At 38.0% G+C, this 26,067-nt stretch overlaps 1 protein-coding gene across 1 annotated transcript in view; it reads right to left on the bottom strand.

Moving 5' to 3' along the window:
* Nucleotides 1-26,067, bottom strand: part of ABCA12 (ATP binding cassette subfamily A member 12) — a gene marked incomplete at both ends in the record, with an annotated part of 173,372 nt that overhangs the window by 132,352 nt on the left and 14,953 nt on the right. Inside the window, one exon of the mRNA XM_079782526.1 lies at nt 24,412-24,505. Within this exon, the coding sequence (XP_079638652.1) occupies nt 24,412-24,505 (94 nt within the window). The remainder of the gene's footprint in view (nt 1-24,411; nt 24,506-26,067) is intronic.

Raw genomic sequence — 26,067 nt, forward strand, 5'->3', positions numbered from 1 at the left:
TTCATGTCAACAAAATGAGTTGCCAGCTTTTGCTTATTGCTACTAAACATGCCCAGGTTTCCCCATAAGCACCAGGCTTTTGTGAATGATTCCCTTGGGTAACATTGCACAGCTCTTAATTTTGTGTTACTTAATAATATGCTTAGAAAAAAATTAACAGAAACTTTAAGTTCCAGGCAAGAGACTTTCAACATTTAAAAAGGCTGATAAATCAGGTACAGTATAGAAAATTGGGAAGAAATTAAAGTTAGATATACCAATAAGATTAATGCCAGAATATTGGTTGGAACTGGATGCTCCAATAGATAAATGGATAAGTGAATAAATAAATAAATAAATGGATGACCACAATTTGTTGTATTCTTAATATGTATTTCTTCATGTGACATATGTTTCTCAATTCTTATAACTCTTGCAGGTGAAGATTTTCTTTCTTGGTCCATATAGTAATTTGGAGAATCCTGCCTGAATTTAAAAGGCCTGTTTTGCATCTGTAATCCCACATCATTTATTTTTGCTTGTTTACGGAATGCGATCTATAATTAATACCTTTAGTGTAATTTAAAGAAATGTCTTTAACAAATAAAGTGGATAGCTCCCCTTAAGATGTAATTACAAGGATTTATCACAGATCTAAGATACACATTCCTAATTAAGATCCAGAGTGCTTTAAAAATGTATATTTATAAATCTAAGCAAAAACTGCCTTAGGCTACTTACAAGAGAAAAAAAATACTTATTTATATTTTATAGATTAGAAAAGAACGACACTGCAGGAGTAAACGATGCACCAGAGGCAGCCCAGTCCATGGCCATAAATAACGTCTATTTTTTCCTGTGTCCAGAGGGCTACTCCACTGGGAAGTCAAGATGGGATTGTAAGTGCCATCGTCCACCCAATGGTCCATTTTTCCTGCTTGCTGCAGTAACTGGGTTTCATACAGACAGCACTGGCAATACCAGGTAGCCCTTCAAAGCAGTTCAAGTCAAGCCCCTGTATCCTTCCACCTGTAGAATCACACTATTTTTCATCTTTTCTGGATCAGTGCTCAGATATTTGCTAATCAAGAATTGAGAACTGAGAATTCATGGGAAAGTGCTTACTTTTACTATTTATTTTTGCTCTCTACAGTAAGCCTAGTTTTGTGATGCCAATACCTGCCCAGGAAAAGAAAAAGACCAATTACTCTATCTGAGCTTTATATTGTGCATATTTGTATTCACAAGCTCCAGTTAAAATTTATCTTGACTCCCTTATCTACCTACCTTCATTTTTTGACAAAACAAACAAACAGAAATGAGGAAGAGGATTTAGATTTAGTTTTTCCTCTAAATACTAGTAAAGGTGACCAAATTATTATACTCCTACTTGAATTACTTTTTGACATAGAGATACTCTGACAACATTACTTTATAACCCATCACAGAGCTAATATTTAAAATTATACATTTAAGTGTGTGGGTGTATTATATATTTTATTACATATTATGTAATGTTTTTATATGTGTGTGTGTGTGTGTGTGTGTGTGTGTGTGTGTGTGTGTTAGAGGGGCCCAAAAGAATGCAAGAGAAGACACTGAGACAAGGAACAGAAGGGGTATTCAGGAAGAAGAGATTCAGATGGAGTTTTGTTCCTCTACCAAATAAGTAGAGGATCTTGAAGTCTCTAACACAAAACCAAAATTCAAAAGGGACTGGACAATTTTTTTTGTTACTGGACTAGTGGAATTGTCTTTCTTAAGAGTGTTACACAGTTGTGTAGACCTCAGATGAAAGTGAGAGTCCCTCTTCTTGAGTCCTTATGCAGTTACATATTATATAGGCACTACACTGAAATTGTTCAGTTTTTCCTGGCATTTTAATGCCCTCTTTTCTGAGCAGCCTTTTTACATTCAGGATAAGATCCAAGCTTTAGCATCTACCAGCCACCACCCTCTACTAACTTCCAACAACAGAATCTCTCTCACACCCACTCAAATGAAACATTTTTAAATATTTTGCAATAAGACTTTTATAATTGTGCCACAGAGCTCAGGAAAACAGGCCAGCACAGTCAGTATTCCTTGTTCAAGCACTTGACTTCTTTCTCCTCACTGTTCCCAGTCTGATGGACTTAAGGCTGAGATGAGGGGAAAGAAGGATCAATAACCTATAAAGAATCAATGAAGAGGCTGGTACATAAAAGTTTGTGACCCCCTCTTCCATACTCAAGCCCCTTGCTAGCTGCCAGTCCTCCCATAGTTTTTGAAATATATATAACCTGTTATATGTCCTTGAAGAATTGACTTGAAGGGGTCTCTTTTTCAATTACTATAAGGATAACATATGTGGCCAACTGTAACTATAACATGTTTTAATGCTCTTAGGTTCAAAAGTACTTTCACAAATAACATCACATTTGAGCTGTATCCACATAACCATGAAAGATAAGCATCATTTCCCCTTTTATGGATTAGGTAATAGAAGCTCAGTGACATTTGTAAATAAAGTTGGAACTTTAAACAAGAAGTTATGATTTCAAATCTTATATTCTTTCAAATACTACATTATTCTGTTTATACTGTGTGATCTGAAAGCTGATGGGAGTATGGAAGTCCCCTTCTGCCTCTGATTAAATCCTCTTCCCTAACTTGGCAATATGATAGGCATTTCCACATAGTAATGGTTCTCTAGAGATGTGTGCATGTAAATTAGATTAATAGATTATGTTTCCTGAGATGTGTAAAACATTGGATACCTGACAGATTCACTGGTGTTACTGCCTATCGGTCATAAATTGTAGAGTTACCTAGCAGGGAACAGGAGTCTGTGGAAATGGATGGTGAATGTGAAAGTTTGATAGAGAAAGGAAGCTGGGAAATGTCCTGAGCACGAGCTGTCCCTGAGCAGTACATCAGAGGGAGAGATCTAGACATCAGCGTTCAGTACAAAGGCTTAGAGAGGGTCAGGATGCAGCATGGGAACCAGAGAGAAAGGTGAGGAGGATCCCATGGTCTAAAAGTACTAATTGCTTTTGGACATTAGAAGAGATTATATGTCAACGTCTCTTTATACTGAACAACCAGCAAAACATTTGCAAAAACAGAAAAAACAATAGATCAATCCCACTCACTTGTCTTCTGGATTAGTGTAATACTGCTTTTCATTGTGTCTCTAGTGTGTGCTAACTAGAAGTCACTTTACCATTGTGGTGCTCTCTTGGGGACAATGAGATTGAAACTCATAGTTCAGATGGGTATACTGAGGCAGAGCAGCTCACATGACATGTCAGGAGGCTTATCTTGGGTATTCAATCTAATGAGAAAGGTATGTGGTATGCCATGCTGAGTAGCTTAGCTTTAACTGCTACATGTATTTTGCCCTTAAACTACTAGATCAAAATGGAAACATTTTTGGTATGGTTTGATCTCTATGATTTTCATGTTTATCATTATGGAGTTTCTTTTTCTACCTTTTACCACTCTTATAAAGAATATTTTTAATCTACACAAGATGTCACTATATAATTTACATGTGAATCATATCTTATGCTTATAGCCAGACACCAAAAAAGTGCAGTGACTTTTTATTTATCAAATGGCAATCTGAGTCTCAACTGATGATTGTCTTATTACTCAAATTAAACAAAATGGTTGCACTTGTCTTCCTGTAATTCTTTAAAACCAAAGATAAAAAATTAGAGAAGCAATTACAGATGCTAAGGTCAAATACAATCTTCTACTAAGCTGAAATGGCTGTAAGATTAATGCTTTTCATCTAGTAAAGCTGAATTGAAGTCCTTAAACATCCAAAGAGGAAAACTGGACAAAGTTTCTTATAGCTATTATCCCAACTGCACAAGGATCAATATGTTTATTGATCCCAGGAACCTGTTGGCAGCTACATGAAGGCCAATTTGCCTTCCTGGCAAAATTGCATATGTATATCATGCCCTATATAGGTCTGTCATAGCATGGTTGGAGTAGGAGCTCAAAAAATCATTGTTGAATAGACAAATTAACAAATGAGTGGATGACACAGTGTTTGGTGCCAATATAAGAAGCTCATGCTATAACATCCAAATTTCAATGAGCTCCCTGTACATTAGATGTACTAAACTTTCACTGCAGCAACTATTAATTGAAAATAAGTTAATCAGATCAAGATTTCACAGCATTTCTGGCAATGGGTATGGTGAAGATTTGCATGCTGTTAGCTCAGGCCTGGACTCAAAGCTGGCTGCAGCTTTACCCACTGGATGACATTAGCCAACTGATTTCACTTCCTCTTTTCCTCAGAGGCAAAAGGAGACAACAGCATCTATCTCCAAGTGATACTGTCAAGGTCAAATGAAATGTTGTATGTAAAAGATTTATCATAGTCCTGAGCACAATAAAGATTAATTCCTCACCCATAAGTATTTTTTACAATGGGATTTACTTCAACAAGACGGGGTCTAAATTAATTTGGTTTAATAAGTAATAATTCTGTCTCATTCACTTTAGTATTATGTACTCAAGGATAAGATTCTCCTCTTTATAACTTGGAATGTCACGCATTCATTCTATAAACATTTTAGCACTTTATATTCGAAAGTAACTCTGCTGGACACTGGGGATACTGTGTTAGGGAGGAGGAAGGGCAGAAATGTTGGGCAAATAGTCAAGCTGAAGAAACTGAACATATAGGGACTTGGAGAATCAAGTAATACTATATAATTGATAGACCCCATAAATAAGTGAAAAAACCATTATATAGTTTTCATATAAAGCATAAAAGGTAATAATGGTGGTAGAAGAAGTCTGGACCCTTGCATTGAAGACAAGACAATAAGAGAACAATTACAACCAACGGTGAACGCAGGAAGGGAGTAATGAATGGGAAATATTTTAAACTATTACAGGAGAGTGTTTGTTCAGCTAAACAAGCCTTCTGACCTGAATCTGTTGCTGTCAGCAGCACTATAACATACACCATTTATAGCAGGGGACTGGCAACTATCCTTGTTGACTGGCCAAAGAATCCAAGTGTTCACTGATGTTATATATGTAGTTTATACTTTAAGATGCATCAGGATACTGTGGGTTAAGTGTCTTGGTTAATTTTAATCTAGCAACTATCTGTTAATTTTTGAAGTTAACTCTAATCTAAAATGCAGAGGCTGTTAGGTAACTTTTGAAGTTCCCGAGTCAGGAATATACAGTCCAGCAGTAGTTAAACCTAAATGAGGAACTCTCCGAGGCCCTGAGCCAGGATGGCACTCTGCAAGGCAATGCTTCCCCTGCCTTTACTTCAGTCAGCCCTGGAATGTGTTAGGAGCCAATGGAGTGTAAAAAGTAAGTTTTCAGAGGGGAAATAAATGGTGTCCAAATTAAAGTGGCTTGGCCAGAAATACTATAAATACACCTCCTCCTTTACATGAATGGGGTGTGAGAATCTGCAAACACAGGATCCTGTACCTTCCGAGAGCCCATGTTGTCTAGGAGCTCCATTCAGCCCTGAGCTCCAGCACTGATCTGGTAATTCTGAGTCTAATATCCACTAATGCTACATGTATTGCTGCATGTGAGTGTCTGAAAGGACAAAGAGCTGGGACTTCGTTGAGCTTCACAAACAGGTTCATGTGATCTCTTTTGTACATGCTAGCTAATACATGTTTTTGTGGACAGCAAACTGCAAGATTTGTTTTCATTGCAGATATCCCAAATTTGGGGGGTGAAACCCACAGAACTGCCTTATCTCAAATTCTCAGATAATTATTAATATTGTCTACCAAGAAGAACCCAAATGAGCATGAATGGCCAAATTGGCTTAGGATACTTATAACAGATTGGAAAGCAGAAAGTAGCAAATATTTATTTAAATGCTTTACTGTAAATACATATTTTTAGCTTCCATTTATACCATTGATTTATTGTTTGTGCTTGCCACTAGACTGTGTATCAAGGGCAAATATACATATAAAAAATAGAATTCATAAATGACCTTGTAATCTGTGTGTGTGTATGTGTGTGTGTGTGTGTGTGTGTGTGTGTGTGTGTGTGTACATATACACATGGGTGTGTGTCGTTCAGAGAGGTAAAAGATGAGAGACAAGCATGTGTCTGGACAATTATAATCAGCCCAATACATACTATGATGATGGGGTCATGTACTGGGTATGCTATTAAAGCATGCAATTTGGACTCCTGATACAATTTGGTGGCAAAAGGTAATGTGGGCAGGTGAGAGAGAAGATAGTACCTGCCATGAATTTTGAAGGACAAGTTAGAGCTAGCCAAGAGAATGACAGTGAAGAAAGAAAATAATATATGCAAAGGCATAAAGGTCCTTGAGAAGCCTGAAGTACAATAAGGCCCTATGATAATGCAATAACTTGAATTCAGACATAAAGAAATTGGCTCACCAGGTCATTTCATTATCCTTGCAAAACAAGCTTCTGCATTTTACATGATTGGATGTCCTGGACCCCACTTATAATGGCAATATTTCCTTTAGTTTGTTCAAAGTGGCTGAGTGTGAAATACATGGTTGTGAGTGATAGGGAGGAAATCAATCATGACCAGAGATGGTGTTGAAGAGTTAAGTCAGAACATGATCATAAAAGTTCATAGGTGCCATGCAATAGAGTCTGGATTTTATTCCGAAAGGAATGTTGAATCAGAAGGATATTAAGCATGGGAATAAGATTAATAGATTTGTGTTTAGAAAAATAACTGACATTGGTATAAATGATAAAGTGAAAGGAACTAGGTTAGAAGTATGGAAACCTAAAATGAAAAAACTACTATAGTTATAGCAGGAGACAGGATAAAGATCTTAACTAAGGCCGAAACCAGTTTGGCTCGGTGGATAGAGCGTCGGTCTGTGGACTGAAGGGTCCCAGGTTCGATTCTGGTCAAGGGCATGTACATTGGTTGCGGGCACATCCCCGGTGGGGGGTGTGCAGGAGGCAGCTGGTCGATGTTTCTCTCTCATCGATGTTTCTAGCTCTCTATCCCTCTCCCTTCCTCTCTGTAAAAAAACAATAAAAAATATATATATATATATATATATATATATATATATATATATATATATCTTAACTAAGGCAGGGTCAGTGGAAATAGAAGAGTTTAAAAGACATAAGGAAGGACAAATTGGCAGAATTTGGTGACTGAAGAATGTGTGAGTGAAAAGAAAGGAAGGCTACCATTTTACTGCTTAGGGTGACTCGGAAAATGGAGGATCCTTTCCCCACATTATAAAATGGCTAGTTTGAGAGAAAGGAAGGATAAAGGGCTTAGGAAAATATCCTTTGAACACTTATAACGAAGCCACATTTTCTTTTTTTTAAATATATTTTATTAATTTTTTACAGAGAGGAAGGGAGAAGGATAGAGAGTTAGAAACCTAGATGAGAGAGAAACATTGATCAGCTGCCTCCTGCACACCCCCCACTGGGGATGTGCCCGCAACCATGGTATATGCCCTTGACTGGAATCAAACCTGGAACCCTTCAGTCTGCAGGCTGACGCTCTATCCACTGAGCCAAACCGGTTAGGGCAAACCCACATTTTCTTAATCATTTTTCTTTAGGCATTAAAATTGGGCTAGTCTAACATAATGAATAACCATTAGATTTCACTGGCTAGACTGAGCTCAATTGGATTCATTTATCACGAGTTGACGGGGAGATGTGAAAATCAAGCTGTCGGGAGCTTAGTTTGGGGTTATTTATCAGCAGCCCCACCTAGGATTTTAACAAATGGAAGGAGGACATTTTTATTTTATTAAGAAAAAGAAAATGAGAATGGAGACACCTATTCTTTTAAAAAAGCTTGTTAATTCCTAGTTAAGCTCATGTGTTTGTCACCAGTGATGCTGAATGATGGTGGTGATGTGACACAATGGCTCCTCAAATGAGTTTTAGTAGCAAACAGGGAAATTTCAATGACCCATTAATTTAGTCATTCCATAATGCATCCATCCATCCCATAAACATTTATTGTACATCTGCTAAGAGCTATTATGCACATTGAATGATCTGGGGGAGTCTGGACAAACTTCAAAAGAAAAGGATCAAGTCTTGGTCAAAACATCCAGCGAAGGTTTTAGTACTTCAGACCTTCTCTATATGAATAAGGAAATCTGAGAATAATACTAAAGTGATTAACACTCAGGTTTGATTGAATTCTTTTTAGCTGTGGCTTAAGCTGGGTTTGTTTGTTTTACTTATGCTCAAATATGTTTTTTACTGACTATGTAATATTTTCTTGTGTATTATTTTATGATATCCATGTCCCTTCTCCTAAAAAATGGGAAAAGAGCATGTCAAAATGAAAAGAGTGACTGTTACTCCTCAAAACCGATTAGAAACCCCTAGCTTCTAGAAAATCAACACAAATACTAGCAAGGATATGACAGGAAAACAACGGCTACCTTTTGAAAATTAGTGAGCAAGCCAGAAAGCCTCTATTTCTGCTCTCAGAAAACATTTTTTCATAAACTCACCTCTCCTAGGTGATTGTGTCTGGGGCCTACTGGAAAGAGTAGAATTCTTTCAAACGTTGGTTCTATTAAACTATACTTCATTCCCACTGTGGGGCATGCAGGTAGCAGCCAATCAATGATTCTCTCTCTTCAGTGATGTTTCTATCTCTCTCTCCATTTCCCTTCCTCTCTGAAATCAATAATAAAAAATATATATATTTTTTAAATTTAAATAAGAGAAACAAGTTCCATAAACTGGTTTCTGCTAAAGATTATAAGAATAACTTAGCATTAAGAGAATTTTTATCCAGTTCATTTCTCTTGGCACAGTTTCACACAGATGATCCAGTGCACAAATATAGAAACCAAAGAAGAATTTATGTCCTTTGCCAAATCTTAGGATAATTAAGATTGGCAGAACTAAGCTAAAAACCAATGATTTTTCTCTATGCAAACACTGGATAAGTGATTCTTAAAGTATGGATTGCAATAAACAAGTAGTGTCCTTTGGGTAATAAACAACTAATATTTTCACAGCTCTATCCCTGTGCCTTTATTCTCTGCAGTAGCAAATGATATGTATAAGAAATACATCAAAAGACCTTAATTTAAATCAGAAGCTCTTCCCCTTACTAGATGTTTAATCTTGGGCAAGTCATCTATAATAATAAAAGCGTAATATACTAATTAGACCAGATGTCCTTCCGGACGAAGCTGGACTGCAAGGGAAGCCCAGGTCCCAGGTGCCAGAGGGAAGCTGGTGCCGGCAGCCAGGGGAAGGATGGTCTATTCTTGCATGAATTTCATGCATCGAACCTCTAGTCTTATCACAATAATCTTATACTGAGCTCTTACTATATGCATCTATAGACTATGGGCATCCTTCTCTGTGATATCACAAATTATCATATTTCATGCTTTACCTTATTCAACTATACCCCCTCCCCCAAATGCTATGAGGTAGTTACTGTAATTATCCCCATTTTACAGATGAAGAAACAGGCTCCGAGAAGTGAAGTGACTTCTCAAGGTCAAACTGGGGCTTGAGTTGAACACCCTGATCAAAGGCCCATGGGTTATCATTAGGCTCTATCCCCTCTCTAAGCATTTTGATTTTTTCATCTATAAAATAGAAATCACGATAATGAAACTCTCAAGATTTTTACAAAGATTAAAAGACAATATTACATGAAATTACATGAAAGTGATCCCTGTTGTTATAGTTCTTGCTGTTCTACAATCTCAGACTCCAGATTAAAGTCCAGGGTAGTGCTTTCGTTTCCAATCATGCCTTTGTCCCCCAAATTCACACTTCATCTTATCCTACTGATTCTCTCCTCCCAATATATTTAAGACATTCATTCCTGCACATTTCTGTTTCTCTAGCTGTGTTAGTAAGAGTGCCAATCAATTATTATAATTTCAATAACTGCATAATTCTTTCTCTTGCTTCAGCCTTTTCTCACGCTTGTTGATACATCTTTCTCACACTATCTGATTAATGTATACAAAGTTCCATGTTCCTATTTCCATGTGTTATTCTTTATCGCTTATCAGATAAAGATATCTCAATATCATCACCCTGGTATTTGAGGCTCTGGGTCTTTTGGTCCTATTATTACCCATTCAAACTCATTTCTCAGCAGAATCTAAGGGGTTGGAAGGGGACATTTATTTATCTATTGAGTGTCTGTTATGTGCTTGGTGCTGCTGTTATTTGGTGGAAATGATAGGTTTAATGCAAATCAATCAACAGTACAATGAGATACCACCTCATACTTGTAGAATGGTTATTATTAACAAGTGATAACAAGTGTTGGAGAGGTTGAAGAGAGAGAGAGAGAAAAAAACACACCCATTCACTAATGGTGGGAATGTAAACTGGTGCAGCCACTATGGCAAACAGTATTGGGGTTACTAAAAAAATTAAGGATAGAGTTACCATATAACTTAGCAACCCCTCTTGTGGTGGGTATCACAGGGAAGGGGGGGATGAGGGGTAAGGAAGGGTAAAGGGGGACAAATATATGGTGAGGGAAGATGATTTGACTTTGGGTGGTGGGCACACAATGTAATATACAGATCATGTATCATAGAAATATACACTTGAAAGTTATAAAATCTTATTAAACGATGTCACCCCAATAAATTTAATTTTTAAAAAGATAGGCTTACACACAGGCCTCATAAAGGAGAGATCAAATAAATACAGACATAGTAAATTACAATTATACAGGAGTGGTAGTATGGGGGTGAAAATTAACCTAGTATAAAGGTTCAGGGAAGGTTCCCTGAGGTAAGATAAGACCATTCACCTTACATCCCACTACCATGAACTTGATTGATTCTTTCCTCCCTCAAAAAACTCCCCATTCTTCTCATGCAAATCCAGCTAACCAATTTGTCTTCCTCAGGATGCAGTTCAAGTCCTACTTACAAAATGTTAAGTATTGCTAACTTCTCTAGACTCCAAAGGTCATAATAATTTTTTAAAAAATCTTAATGCGTTTGTGGTTTTTTGTTCCTGCTATCAAAGTTGATCATGTAATAGGTTATGGATCAAGTACAGAGTATCTTGCCCCCACAACTTGATTGTTGATATTTTTTTTTTGTCTAAAAATCCCGTGTTCTCCTTTAAATTCCACATAGTGCTATAATAAGTGTTTGCTTAAAGAATAGCTGAGTGCCCAGGGGATGTGCACAGCTAGATGTTTAGAAATCTATGTAAGAAAAGTAGGCATCAGAATCATGGCTCTAATACCTTAGGCAATATTGTGAATGTTTGAGATTAACCTAATCCCACTCTTGTTCGTTTGCTTTAGTTTTTACTGGAGCTTAAATTTGATAGTTTACATTAACATTGCAGAAAAACTCCTTATTATTCTGGAGGTTTGTCTATATTACCTAATGTTAACCACAGAATTCATAATATCCCCCAAACTGAACCTGCCTATGAAAATTGCTGATCACTATCATTTACCTTTCAGATTACATATATTTAATGTCAAATTTCCACATGAAACTAAAGATACATCAACAAGTAAAGACCTTACATTTTAGCTCTTGGCATGCCTCTGAAAAAAAAATGTAATCCATGTAAAAAGTTGTGGTTCCCTTCCCCTCTCCCCCTGATTTTCAGAGCTCTGCTTAGCATGCAATCTTATAAACATCTAATTAAAGCTACAGGATCCAATGGAGGTGAGTAGAATTTTCAAAGCAGATCAGCTTCTATTTTGCCACAAAATTTTTTTCCAGAGTAAATAGTGTTAGAGCTGTGTAGAAAGGTGTATGAGAGTTTAGGTATGCCATGATGTCCTCAATTTAATTTGTTGCTGTTTCCTGTGGGATAAATGTCATCACTTAATGCTATTAATATGAGAGGAATTCTGGCTGAACCCCACTTATTTTTCCCCCTTTACTCCACTCTCACTCTTAGAAAAACTATATTCAAAATAACGATGCAATGATATAAAGTTGCTTCTCCATAGAATCCTTGTGTGTGGTCTTAAGCTTTTCAAACCACAGGAACATTACATCTATATTTTTAGTATCTGACTTCCACCCTTTAAAAAAGATGTCTTTTTATTATTATTATTAAGGTATTATATGTGTACATATCTTACCATTGCCCCCCCCACCCCACTCCCATCTATGCCCTCACCCCCCAGAGTTTTGAGTCCATTGGTTATGCTTATATGCATGCATACAAGTCCTTTGATTGATCTCTTATCTTCCCCACCTCTCCCTAACCTTCCTGCTGTAATTTGACAGACTGTTTGATGCTTTACTGCCTCTGTATCTATCTTTTTGTTCAAGTTTATAATGTTCTTTATTATGCATAAATGAGTGAGATCATGTGGTATTTTTCTTTCATTGACTGGCTTATTTCACTTAACATAAAGTTCTCCAATTCCATCCAGGTTGCTGCAAATGGTAAGAATTCCTTCTTTTTTATGGCAGCATAATATTCCATTGTGTAGATGTACCATAGTTCTGATCCAGTCATCTGCTGATGGGCACCTAGGCTGTTTCCAGATCTTAGCTATTGTAAATTGTGCTGCTATGAACATAGGGGTGCATATATCCTTTCTTATTGGTGTTCCCAGTTTCTTAGGATATATTCCTAGGAGTGGGATTACTGGGTCAAATGGGAGTTCCATTTTCAGTTTTTTGAGGAAACTCCATACTGTTCTCCACAGTGGCTGCACCAGTCTGCATTCCCACCAGCAGTGCACGAGGGTTCCTTTTTCTCTGCATCCTCGCCAACACTTTAAACAAGATGTCTTTTCAATGAAAATGACAAACTAATAACCTGCACAAGAGGCAAACTTTCTGGCCCCAAGTATGCCCCTGTTTTTCATTGACTTATTAGTCAATTTGAAAAGGTTCTTCCTATTTCTAGCCTGCATGTATTACACCAAATTTGTTCATTTATTCAACAAATACTTGTTGAGTGACTACTAAGTGCCAGGCAATATTCCAGAGAGTAGTTCAGTGAGCTCTGCCTACAGCAAGGTAAGTTTTTCTAATAGAGATGAGTGATTCTGTTTGACAGATAGCCTGGTGAATAGGAAGAGGATTTTGATGGTAAGACCAAATTAAATCTTGACTTCAATACTTACCTAATGAGAACTGTCACTAAAACCCCTGAAAATAAATATCTTTATCTATACAACAATAATCGTTGAAAAAATGCTAACTGATACCTCCAGTTGCAGGTATTGGACTATATACTAGGAATGCAGTATGGCACCAAGCACATAAGTTCTCTGGTATGCACACGCCCCTGGGTCGGGTGAGGCCACGCGCCCCTGGGTCCGGGTGAGGCCATGCGCCCCTGGGTCCAGGTGAAGCTGGATCCCGGGTCCGGGTGAGGCCATGTGCCTCTGGATCCGGGTGAGGCTGGATCCCGGGTCCGGGTGAGGCCGTGTGCCTCTGGATCCGGGTGAGGCTGGATCCCGGGTCCGGGGGAAGCCGCGCGCACCTGGGTCCAGGTGAGGCCACGCACCCCCTGGGTCCGGGTGAGGCCACGTGCCCCTGGGTCCGGGTGAGGCCACGTGCCCCTGGGTCCGGGTGAGGCCACGTGCCCCTGGGTCCGGGTGAGGCCACGTGCCCCTGGGTCCGGATGAAGCCGTGCCCCTGGGTCCGGATGAAGCCGTGCCCCTGGGTCTGGCCGAGACCCAACCAGAGGGAATCGAACCTGCATTACCACCATTTGTCCACCATCCAGAGCTGAGGGGTCAGTGCCGACATGTACACATAAGGAACTGGTGGACATTGATATTGGGTCTCAAAAGAACTGTTGGTCCAGAAAGAAACTCACTACAGACTGATTCATTTGCCTGTCAGCATAACTATTATTGCTCATCTCACATTCAGTTCATATAAGTATATCTCTAGTGACACATGATCTCGCTCATCTAGGGGAAATGATGAACAACATAGACTGATGAACAAGAACAGAACCAGAAACAAGGAGGCATCGATCGGACTATCGGGCCTCAGAGGGAGGATAGGGGAGGGTGGGGGGAGGGGGGAGAGATCAACCAAAGGACTTGTGTGCATGCATATGAGCCTAACCAATGGTTAAGTTCAACAGGGGGTTGGGGCATCCGTGGGGAGGGGTGTGGGATGGGAATGGGGGATGAGGACAAATATGTGACACCTTAATCAATAAAGAAATTTAAAAAAAAAGTTCTCTGGCATGATGGACCTGAATAATTTACACATGTTTAGTACACACTACTACTGTACCACTGACTCTTGTTAGTCTGTATAGTGGTTTTAAAATGTGTCCTCAGAATCATTGGCACTTTTTCCTTCAAAAAATGGAGTCTAGTTCCCCTGCCCTTGACTATGGGCCAGGCTTAGTGACTTGTTTCCAATGAACAGATGTGGCGGAAGTGATGCTCTGAGGTTAGGTCATAAAAAGGATAGCATCTGCCTGACTGTTCCTTGTGTTGCTCGCTCTGGGAGAAGCCAGATGCCACGTCATGAGAGCACTGAAACAGTCTGCAGGGAGAAACTGAGAACTCTCACCAACAGTCAGCACCAACTCGCTTGCCTTATGAGCAATCCACCTTGGAAACACCATCTAGCCCTAGTCAAGCCGTCATATGAGGGCAGCCCTGCACCAAATCTACAGTCTCATGAGAGACTCCAAGCCAAAACTGCACAGCTAAACCACTCCCAAATTTCTGACCCATAGAACTGGAGGCAAATAAATGTTAATTGTTGTTGCCACTCAATTTTGGGAGGCAATTTGTTAGAGAGCAATAGATAACTAATATAGCCTGTGATAGAAACAACTGGATGGAGCTAAACAGTTATGGTGGAAAACCTTTCAAACTTCTTTTAGTTTACCTCTCATGTTAGAAAAAAAGTAAATAACTTCTCATAGACTTTCAATGTTTCTATGACTACAGAAAAATACCCAAACTCTTAGTATTGAAAACCCTATATGATTGACCCTACTGCACTTGATCTCCTCTACTCTCCAGCACAAACTTTGTTTTGGCCAGACAACTCTACTATCCTCAGCCAGTTAGTGACCCTGAGGGTTCCTGCCTCCAAGGTTTTGATCATGACCTTGCTCTCTCTTGAAGGACACCTCTCTTCTTGTTGCATATTTCATTTTTTTTTTCCTTTCCAAGCTTAAGTCCTGGAGTAATTCTTGATGACACTAATTGATAGTAATCTCTTCCTTTTTAAAACTTATTGTTTTTACTACCAATGCTGCTTATTGAATACTTATTTTCTTAAGTATTTGCACTGTTGTTACACATCACTTTTAATTAATGAATAAATATCTGAGTTTCTATTACATATAAAATCCTGTGCCAAGAGCTATATTTAACACTTTTACTTTAGTTGTATTTAACTTTTTATTTTTAAAGTCTATTATGGCAAATAACTTTTTATGTGTGTTTCTTCAACCAGCGTTAGATTCCAAGCAACATGAGGATGGAAAGAAGACCTAGTCTTTACAGCTGTAGGCACATCCTTGTAGAATATAAAGCATCTTTCTACCATCTCACATAGAGCAGCAATTTCAAAATAATGAAATGATTTTTTTATATTTTCTCATTCTCCTGATATTTATGAAACTAGAAGCATAGTGATACAATGTTAGAATATGAAGTAGCATTTGTTTAAGTGGAACTGGGCTCCCCTGGGCAGGTAACTTAACCATGAAATCATCTTGGAAAAACACCTGTGCATAAAAATTCAGGAAATTATGAACACTTCCTTCTTTAGTAACCAAGCTGGCAGTGCATTCTGAGAGGAGGCATTCTCCTATCAACTGTCCTGAAAATGGTGTCAACATAAGACATGAAAATGGTATGAGACTGCTGACATCCTGAGGATTGCCCTGAAAGAGCCAGGGTTAAGTGCTGCAATGTAGTTCAGGCAAAAGCAAATTCTTCCCTGAACTTACTCAAATAATTAAATCCATTTGCTGGTTCACTTTAACTGCAGTGAGCTAGTAAAAACTGCAACTGCTTTAAGTAAGAAAAGCTAGTTGAAAAGAAAGGAAGAGGTCACTCTCAAACTTTAACTTGCTTAAGAATTTCCTGCCCTAGCTGGCGTGGCTCAGTGGATAGAGTGTTGGCCTGCGAACTGAAGGATTGCAGGTTCAATTCCAGTCAAGGGCATATGCCTGGGTTGCGGGCTTGATCCCCAGTAGGGGGCATGCAGGAGGCAGCCGATCGATGATTCTCTCTTATCATTGATGTTTCTATCTCTCTCTCTCCCTCTCTCTTCCTCTATGAAATCAATAAATATATATTTTTTTAAAAAGTATTTCCCACTCAACTACCATCAGCCCATCCTCATCACCTCATCTCCACCAGCTCCTCCACCAAATGCCCATTCAAAAAGCTTAGGGTAGCCTAGCCAGGATGCCTCAGTGGTTGAGCATTGACCTATGAACCAGGAGGTCATGGTTCAATTCTAGTCAGGGCACATGCCCATGCCCAGGTTGAGGGCTTTATCCTCAGTGAGGAGTGTGCAAGAAGCAGCTGATCAATGATTCTCTCATCACTGATGTTTCTATCTCTCTCCCCATTCCTTCCTCTCTGAAATCAATAAAAAATATATATATTTTAAAAAGCCTAGGTAAGAACCTGGAATCCACATCTTTCAAGGAGCTTATTTTAATGTGTTTAAGTAACATAGAGTGGGTATATCTGTTTGTAAATTTCAACGATAGAGAAGAGGCAAAGGGGAAAAATACTGGTAATGTGGTATGAAACCTGTATTATTTTCTCTTTAGTTAGCTGCATTTCCACTCCCAAAATTTGTTGTGTTAATTGTGTTGATCCATCTGGACAGTATGAAATTAGGAGGCTATGGTTAGCTGTGCATTGAAAACCCCATATCATAAAAAGTAACTCTATTCTTTAAAGAAATTTGGATAGAAATATCTGGAAAGAAAGTCAGGGAGTGAAGGAGGAGGTTTAAAAAATTCTGAGAAATAGTTAGCTGTGATGGAGAAGTCTACAGACATTTTAACCCCATAGCATTCCCAGTATCTGGGCTCTCTGGCTCTTAACTTCAAGGGCATATTGGAAATAACAGCTGATATTGGCAACTTCAGCAAGTAACATTGCTATTCTTGAGAGGGTTTTAGAAATAATCAATTTTTCTTTTCATACAGACTTGGGAGTAAGCTATGGAAGGAGAGGAGTCAGGACAAGTTGGAAGCTACCAGGATATTTGATTGAGGAGGAGAAGATGGAAGTGGAATAAGCAGACCTTTCTTGCACCTCCTCCTAGGACCAGACCGGAAATAAAACTAAATTAGGGAATATTCACCCAGAGAAAGAAACTTATAACAAGGAAGGGCAGAAACCACCTGGACACTGCCCTGCACAACAACTCACACAATGTGGTCAGGGATGAGCCTCACAGTCAGTCAGCCTGAGAGGAGATCCCACCCATGATTGGAACACCCACAATCAAGACCCAATTACAACAGGAGAGCCCAAATAACAAGGGACATTCTAGAGCACCCAGCTCAGGAGATGGAAGAGACTGTTCCAGTGGGTCCCACAAAACACTTACTACATAAAGGCCACCCCACAAAGATGGGGAAGCATTGCAATTTGATCTAATACATAGAAACAAATACAAAGGGACAGCAAAAATGGGGAGACAAAGTAACAACCCCCAAATAAAAGAAAAGGAGGAAACTCCAAAAAAAAGCTAAATGAAACGGAGGCACCTTATCAGATACAAATTTATCATATAGACTTAGATATTAGAGGATCCTATCTGAGAGTAACAGGAGCCCCTCTGCTCTTTTAAAGGAAGGGAAGAGAAAAGGAACAAGAAAGAGAAGATGTGGCTCCCAGAGCCAATATCAGTGAGGCAGTCACCTCTGCGAAGCTTGTAAGGTAGATCATCAAAAGTAGAGATGATGTAGAACAGACAGAAAAATAGATCTGCGACTGTACAATCAACAGCTATTCTTTCCTCTTTAGTTTTCCCCTTGTTGAAATAAGTTTACTGTAGTTCAAGGAACTTCCGGTTCTGTGATGCAGCTCTTTATACTAAGCCTGCTGTTAGGCATTAGTTGGGAAATCCTTTTGTCATACTTTCTGGCATTAGGGTGTGTCCATCTGCATTGCATGAGAGAATGATAGAATTTCAAGTCAGGATTGGGGAGAGATGGGCAACTACCCACAGAAGCTGTAGCCATTCCTGTATATTCGTGTGATGGAGCCAATGTTCCCTTCCTCCTGCTGTTTCCTGCAGCTCTGTGCAGAATGCTAGAGGAAGCAAAGTCACAATCTAATCCCAATATCCGTTTCTATGAGTTTCACAGAATTTACCCTCATGTTACCACCTAAGGGTCACCAGTGTTTCCGTAAAAGTTGTCAACTACTGACTTGCTAATGGAAGAAGTAAGTGATGGGGCTTTCATTGTGAAATTCAAAAGCTATTCTGACATTTTCTGGAACTTAAGCAAGAAGCAGACTGTAAAATCTCTCCCACACAAAAATCTTATGTATGTAGTATTTGTAAGAGCCCTTAGGTGTTCATGATGGAAATTCCCAGGTGGACTTACCTGGGGAGGAGTGAGGGAGCCTTATGTTCATTCCCCCACCCCCTCAACATTATCATTATGGACATTTTTGATAGCACAGTGAGATTTACCTAGATCTGAGAAGTAAAGATCTAACCAAAACCAACCTAACTTCTTGTCCTTTACTCATCTCATACACTGAGGGATTTTTGTTTGTTTGTTTTTACTATTCATCTTTTGGTGAATTTTGTAATTCAGTCACCCATATTAATCTGTATCCAAATCTGACCAATTTATTAAACTCCTATTTTGTTCCCTATGCTGGGAATCATGCTGTATATAATAGTGTGGTGTTATGATGTGAGTTCTGCTATTCATGTTCTGTCTCTCCAACGAGTGAGTCAAGATTAAAGCATAAAACACTCAGAGATCACTATAATACAATACATCAACAAGAGAGATAGAAAGCAGAACTAATTGGAGTTTGAATGATGCGGGAAAGCCGAAAGGTAAGCCTTGGATGTGAGCTTGCCTTTTAATAGACATTGAGGATAATTCACAAGCATGCCGATCCAAGCAGGAATGAGTGTTAAGATGTGTGGGACAGCCGAAACGGGTTTGGCTCAGTGGATAGAGTGTCGGCCTGCGGACTGGGGGGTCCCAGGTTCGGTTCTGGTCAAGGGCATGTACCTTGGTTGTGGGCACATCCCCAGTGGGGGGTGTACAGGAGGCAGCTGATCGATGTTTCTCTCTCATCGATGTTTCTAACTCTCTATCCCTCTCCCTTCCTCTCTATTAAAAATCAATAAAATATATTTTTTTAAAAAAAAGATGTGTGGGACACACTCAGACACTGCTTCCTTAGGCATAGGCATCATACTGCAGAACAGAAGGAACAGAAAGGTAGATGAATTCTGATTATAAAGGTCTTGAAAGTTAAACAAAGAGAAGCTGAAACTTGTTAGGCCCCAAAAGTATTTTAGGAGATTATCTGATGAGGGTATTTGAAAAATCTACAGAAGAAATCTAGGCATGAAACAATGAAATTTTGGAGCGACGGGTGGCAGGAAGGATGAAAAGAAAGGATTCATTTCAGGACGCATTTCACAAGATAGATTCTGACTTTAAGGCTACTAGAAAGGGAGGAGTCAAAGATGACTCAGATATTTCTAACCTGGGAGGTTGCCTAGTGTTGCTGGCATGTGTGAGAATGGAGAAATTGGATGGGGCAATCCCCAGCAGAAGAAGAATGATGATGAGTTCTGGGCTTCCCAGAATAAAATCCAAATTCATTTTAAGCCAATCAAATAGAAATGAAAGTTATTTACTATGGGCCCCTCAACTATTACTATTTATTACTATTACTATTAATTATATCATGAGCGAGCATGGTACATCCAGAATCCTGTCCTCATGCACCTGCCTTCACTTCCATAGAAACACCACCATGCAAAAGTCAGCAGCAAGAGCTGGGCCAGAAGAAACCTCACTCCTCTATCTTTCACAACCATCACCAGTGAGATGCCTCATAGACTCCTTCAACTTAAAACTACACAATAGTTTTAACAATTCAGGTAGTGTAGGTATAACATCACGCATGGATCCCACAAACCACCAATTAATCAATAATTTCAATCTTCCTTCTCAATTTTTTCCTGGAGTTGCTGACAAGTAGAAAAACCAATTGAGTTCACTTTTACAGCCACATTCAATCTATGATAGTGCTAATAGGTGGTATGAAGTAGAAAAAGGAGATGCTATAAATTCTAATGAGCCAGACCTTAGTATTTCCATTGTTGGCACTCATTACCTGTATAAAACCACTCCACTCCAGGTAAAAACTCTATGGTTAAATTTCAGAATCGGGCACAAAGTAACTATGTGATCGTTGGTAAATTACTTAACATTTCTGCACCTCAGTTTTGTCATCTTTACAATGGGGACAATCAAATTACATTGTTCAAAGAGATGATGTGTCTGTAACTAAGGAAATATATGCAAAGTAGTTAGCATAGTGTCTGACACATGGTAAAGTATTCAATAAATGTTCACCCCTATGATTATTTTTATTTGTCCCTGAAGACAAAAGGTATGCTTAGAGGTCAAAAGACATACTAAGAATGTCAATCTTGCGTTGACCAAAGCCACTGAGTCACATCTGGATGGATGGTATTCAGTATAACCTTGTGATAACACAAATTTGGATATAATTCAATTACTAGCTGGCTTCTGCCTTCCACCAGCCCCTATTTTCAGATGTAGGATGGGCAAAATTTCTTATGTTCTAAAGGGGGAGGGGTACTAGAAAGTAACAGCCTCAAGATAGTTGGGGTTTAATTCAGTGTGAGGCTATAGTTGTACAGAATAACTTCCACTGTGCTTTTAGTGATATTTTCTACCACTTGTAAAATATTGTTTTTCATTAACTTCGTAAAAATGCGACTCCTTGTTTGGCAGAACTGCATTTTTGGAGTCCACTTATCTTATTATGGCAGGGTTTTACTGTTCTTAAAAGTAGTCAGCGCCACAGTAATTAGGAACTTCTCGCCTGCATTTTCAGAGGTACAAATGTATTAAAAGGAGACAAAATTAACTCACTGCACATTACTGCTTGGCTTAGTCTAAATGCATTTTGGAGGGTTTTGTTTTGTTTTGTTTGCCTTTGCTCCTGAGCATGGTATTTTGGCTTTAAGTTTGCCTCTTGACAAGACACTGCATGTAGAGATTGTAAGAGGTTGGAATTAATCCAAACTTGCAGCCTCAGCTCATTTCCCCTCCGTGAATGAGAGGCAGCGGGCCCTGCCTGCCAGACTTTGGAAGCTTTCTTTACCTGGAACTCATCTGCCGAGGCCAGTTACCTAAGCTGTTGGTGGCAACACAAAAGGGAGTAAGTGAAAGCAGACTATGCCAAAAAGGAAACATTTTGCTCTGGACTGGTGCTTACTGTGGCCAAGGCTGCAGCAGCTTCCTTTGATTTATCAGTCCTACAAACCCGCCCGGCCATTCTGAGAGTAGAATGTGCCCGCAAGATGACAACTCCCGTTCTCACCACAGCTGAGTTTCAGCTGGGGTGTAGTCTGAAGTTTCATCTTCATTTCTCTGTTGCCCAACTAGCACTGAAGACGTCACTGTAGCCCAGAAAGGAGTTTAACTCTGTCAAGGGGACCTGATTTCTATGGTACTACAATTACAGTGGCTCACGCAGAATTCACCAGACAAAGGCAGCATTCTACACTGAATACTAATATTTAGGATAACTCTGATACACACATTGGAATGTACCTCTTCCTTATATCTTTTGATTTCATGATACAGAGAAGAGTTTCTATTCCTAATTTCTAGTTTTTAGTCTACTCTTTCAAACTTAAGTAATGCAACATGAGAAATTAGTACTGACTACTAGATGTAAAAAATATGAGTCCATGGGCTGAAAACCAGATTCTGGAGCCTACATTCAAATCCTGTCATCACCACTTATTACCTGTGCAATCTTGATCAAGTCACTTAATCTCTGTGCATTGGTGTTCTCAACTTGAAATGAATAACATTGCCATTACCCCCGCTAAGTGCTTGGTGCATAGTCTAAGATCAAGAAATGCTTATTATTAGTAGCTAATTTTAATCTTTTGATATAATGGACATGAGAAACAAAGAAAAATCACAATTACAAAAAAACAATAAAAATACCTAAATTCGAATCGCCATTTTTTTGAAACATCATTTTGAAGTTATTCTCTCTCTACTACAAGAAAGAAGAAAAGGTAACTGTCTATACTAGTTTTAGGTTCTCTAAATTACTCTACAAAATAGCACCTCCAAATATAAAATTATATTTTATACTCTATTGATTGTGTATGATGGGTTGAAATCTTGGACATAATTTGTATGTGGCTCTTTGTATAAGAGGGTAAGATAATTTATAAATCTCATGGACAAAGAATAAATAAAGGTAGTTTTCAAAAAAACCTTTCTCTCCTATCCCACATGATTGAATTTTGGCCAATTACAATCTTCCTGGGTCCCAGTGTTCTCATCTGTAAAGTGATAGAGTTCCTTCCAAGTCTAATAACAAACCAATAAACTATATGTTAGACTGAGTCTTATAGATCTGAGAGACTAGAAAAATATATTCAATGTTTGAACTTTCCTATAACTTTGTTCTCTCCTACCCACAAACATACATATAACCACCTCATAGCTAATTATTATTAGAGTATGATAATAACTACCTCATAGCTAATTATTATTAGAGTATGATAATGGGTCCATGATGAAAGTTGGTATTCATCTTCTTTTGGGTATCGTGTTTTTCCAGATCCTTTTAGATTAGGTCTATAAGGCATTTGTCACAGAGCTGTTCTATTCTTTTTTTTCTTTGTTTGTTAGTGGAATTGTAAGGGGTTTGCATCATTTTCGCCATGAATCTCTAAAGTCTATGAGCTAGCACCAATTAGAATAAGACTCCTCACTCACACATCTTATATTTATCTCTTGGAAGCTTATAAAAGGAACTTTATATAACTGAATATCCTTATAAAACAATAAATTGGTGAAAATAAGTGGAGGAAAGGAGATATAAACTCCTCTATCACTATCATTAACAAATTGATAATTAGCATCTTAAACCAGAATAGTTCAAACAGTGTTTGTCCTTATGTAATGAATGCATTACTTCTGAAGTCTATGCTACTTAAGATATGCTAGAATATTAATTCTAATGTATACAATGGAATTAATCTTCTATAAAGAATTAATGTACATACAATATGATGAGAACAAAATTATGCTGTTTTTATAACCAAATAAAATCTCATCAACAACTCTACATAATTACCTGTGCAAAAGTCCTTTAGAAATGATGAAGTACTATTAAAATAAAAGGAATTATTTATTCTAGCACCAAAAGTTTAAATATTTTACACTAATTGACTTGATATTTTCTTTTGAATTATCCTATTGTGCATGATTTAAGTAGATTCCACCATGGCTCTCATTTCTTAGGACCGAGTGATTGAAAAGCAATACTTTTTTTAGTGTCAATAGCTCATTATTCTGTTTACAAATAATTCAGCATAGTATTCTTTTATATAGCATACTGTATGGTCATACTTTATCTGAAATACAATCTGATTTACAGAAATTTGATCAATTAGGATCTTTATAAGATAACTTTTGTAAAACATAAAGGATCTCACCTGACTTCTACTTAAGTAAATGAGTTTACTTAAGTAAAATAGTTTATAAGTATTTCTTATAAAAATACTTAAGTATTACTACTGAGAAAATTAACTCCAAAGTTTAAGAACAAAAGCAAAAACAACATTGGTCAAATCATTGGGGTTAAAAAGCTCACCTCCCTCAGTTCTAAGGACTTGTTTGAATTTTTTCTGCATTTTCATTCTGGGGCATTAAGCCCAATTTATAACTTGGCAATGACTAAATGTAACTAAAATAACACTAATTGGAAACCAATCCTCTCAAACTGCGTTGATACATTTGTACCATTCCAGTATCTGCCCTGAGGAGAGATAATAGATCTTTTTGTGGAACTCTGGATTTCATTCATTCAGTTGATCAAATACCAGTCTATAGTTTCTGCTACAGCACAAAAGTAAACAATGATCTAGCTGAGACTGCTGCTTGTTTGTGTTGTGCAGACCATGGTGACATCTATGAGATGAATAATGAATGAGTCCATATTTTACAGATAAAGCACAGCTCCTACATGCTTTGTATTTTTCTAAATAAATATTACAGGCCCATCTTTGTTATGAATTCAAAAATATGGAAGAAAACATACCAAGTATTTATATAAATGTTTTCAAGAGGAAACCCTATTTTAAAAAATTTAGAATAAAACACTAAAGTAGTATCAAAATATTTTTAACTACAATTCAAAAGTTAGGGGGAAAAATTTTCATTTACTTACAAGTTGGTTTTGCTCTTGGAGGAAATTTGGTCCGAGTAATAGCCAAAATTATAAAAATAATGACTGGCCATAAAATCAAGACAAGTGTCCAAAGCTGCAAAATAATGATAAGAAAAAAAATATATTAATTATATTGCTGAACCAAAAAACCTGACAAGAAATACATCATTCTATAACATTCCAACACAAAACAAGTATTTGCCTGTAAATATTATTAATAAAAAGGAAATGAGGGCATTTTTTAAATGAAAGAGATCTAGAAATGAACACAAGATTTTTTCCAAGCTTAAAACCTTAAAATGATCTTCTGAAACCCCTTTCCAGTCACCTCTCATGACTACCCTAAAAGTGATGATATTAAACTTCAAATCTGATCAGTAAGTTCTTAACTTAAAATCCATTGTTTTCCCAGTTGCTTGTTGGGTAAGGCTCAGCATTCTAAACAGGGCATACAAAACCTAACAGGATTGTAGCGTAGACCTCTTTTACCAATTCCAAAGTCAACATTTTATGCGCAGCCAACAAGGTTAGTGGGTGACATTGAATAATGGTTCAATAGACATCATTGAACAAATAAATAAATGAATAATTGAGTCAATGAGTAAGTGAGTAAACAGGAACTCCAAGTTTTATGCAACACCCCCCAGCATACCTCTATAAATAGCATCTTGTGTCTGCTTCTATCACAGAACGTAACATACTCTTACCATCAAAATTTTTCTGCCTGACTCACAAAATAAGTTGGCAACTCTTTTATGGCAGGAACAGTGTCTTATAGATCCCTGAATTTTCACTGGTACAAAATAAATATTTAAAAATGTATACTGATACTGCATTAAATTTCTATCAGAGAACTTCACTGTAAGACACTTCAAGAGTGGCTTTTCTCCCCATGCAGACATGATGTGTTGTGTAAGACATCAACTGCTTAATATTTTACATACCTATAAAATTTTTCAAACATGCATTAACAAAAAAACATTAACTGTGGCATGCAAACAGTTATAGCACGCAAACCAAACTGTACCGAACAAACCTTGCCTAGACTTAATAAAGTAAAACTTGGAACTCTGTTTCTGCCTGGTTATGCAATCAGACTTATTATCATTCCTCCCCCACTTTTCAGAGACAGCTTGCTTCTGCCAAATCTCAAGCCACTGCCTGGGGCTCTTTAATTCTCCAAAACAATCTAGACCCATTCAAGTATTGATCCTTAGGAAACTCCTGATCTCAATTCTCTCTGGATATCTCCATTGTGTGTCTAATAGCACTGCTCTCCTTGCGAGCAGACCTGTCACCAACTTCTTAGACTTTGGGTTTAAAAAAAGAAGTTGACTCTTGATGTAAGGAATCCTGAGGTGCTGGGTTTGGTCATAGCTGAAAAGCTCCCAGACTATATACAGCGCTTCTCAAGTACTAATGTGCATACCACGTCACCTAGGGTCGTGTATGCATGTAGAACAGGATTCAGTAGACGAGAGGCAGAGCCAGAAACCCTGCTTTTCTATTAAGCTCCAGGTGGGTGCTGCTGGTGCTGAGCCCAAGCACCATACTGGGAGTAGAGCAGTTCTAAATATATGCCACCCACCTAACTGGCAGGATTGTTTATAAAGTCCTGGACTATTTTTGTTGAAAATCTCCCTTGAGATCAATTAA

Source organism: Cnephaeus nilssonii (assembly GCF_951640355.1).
Source record: "Cnephaeus nilssonii genome assembly, chromosome: 10".
NCBI lineage: Eukaryota > Metazoa > Chordata > Mammalia > Chiroptera > Vespertilionidae > Cnephaeus > Cnephaeus nilssonii.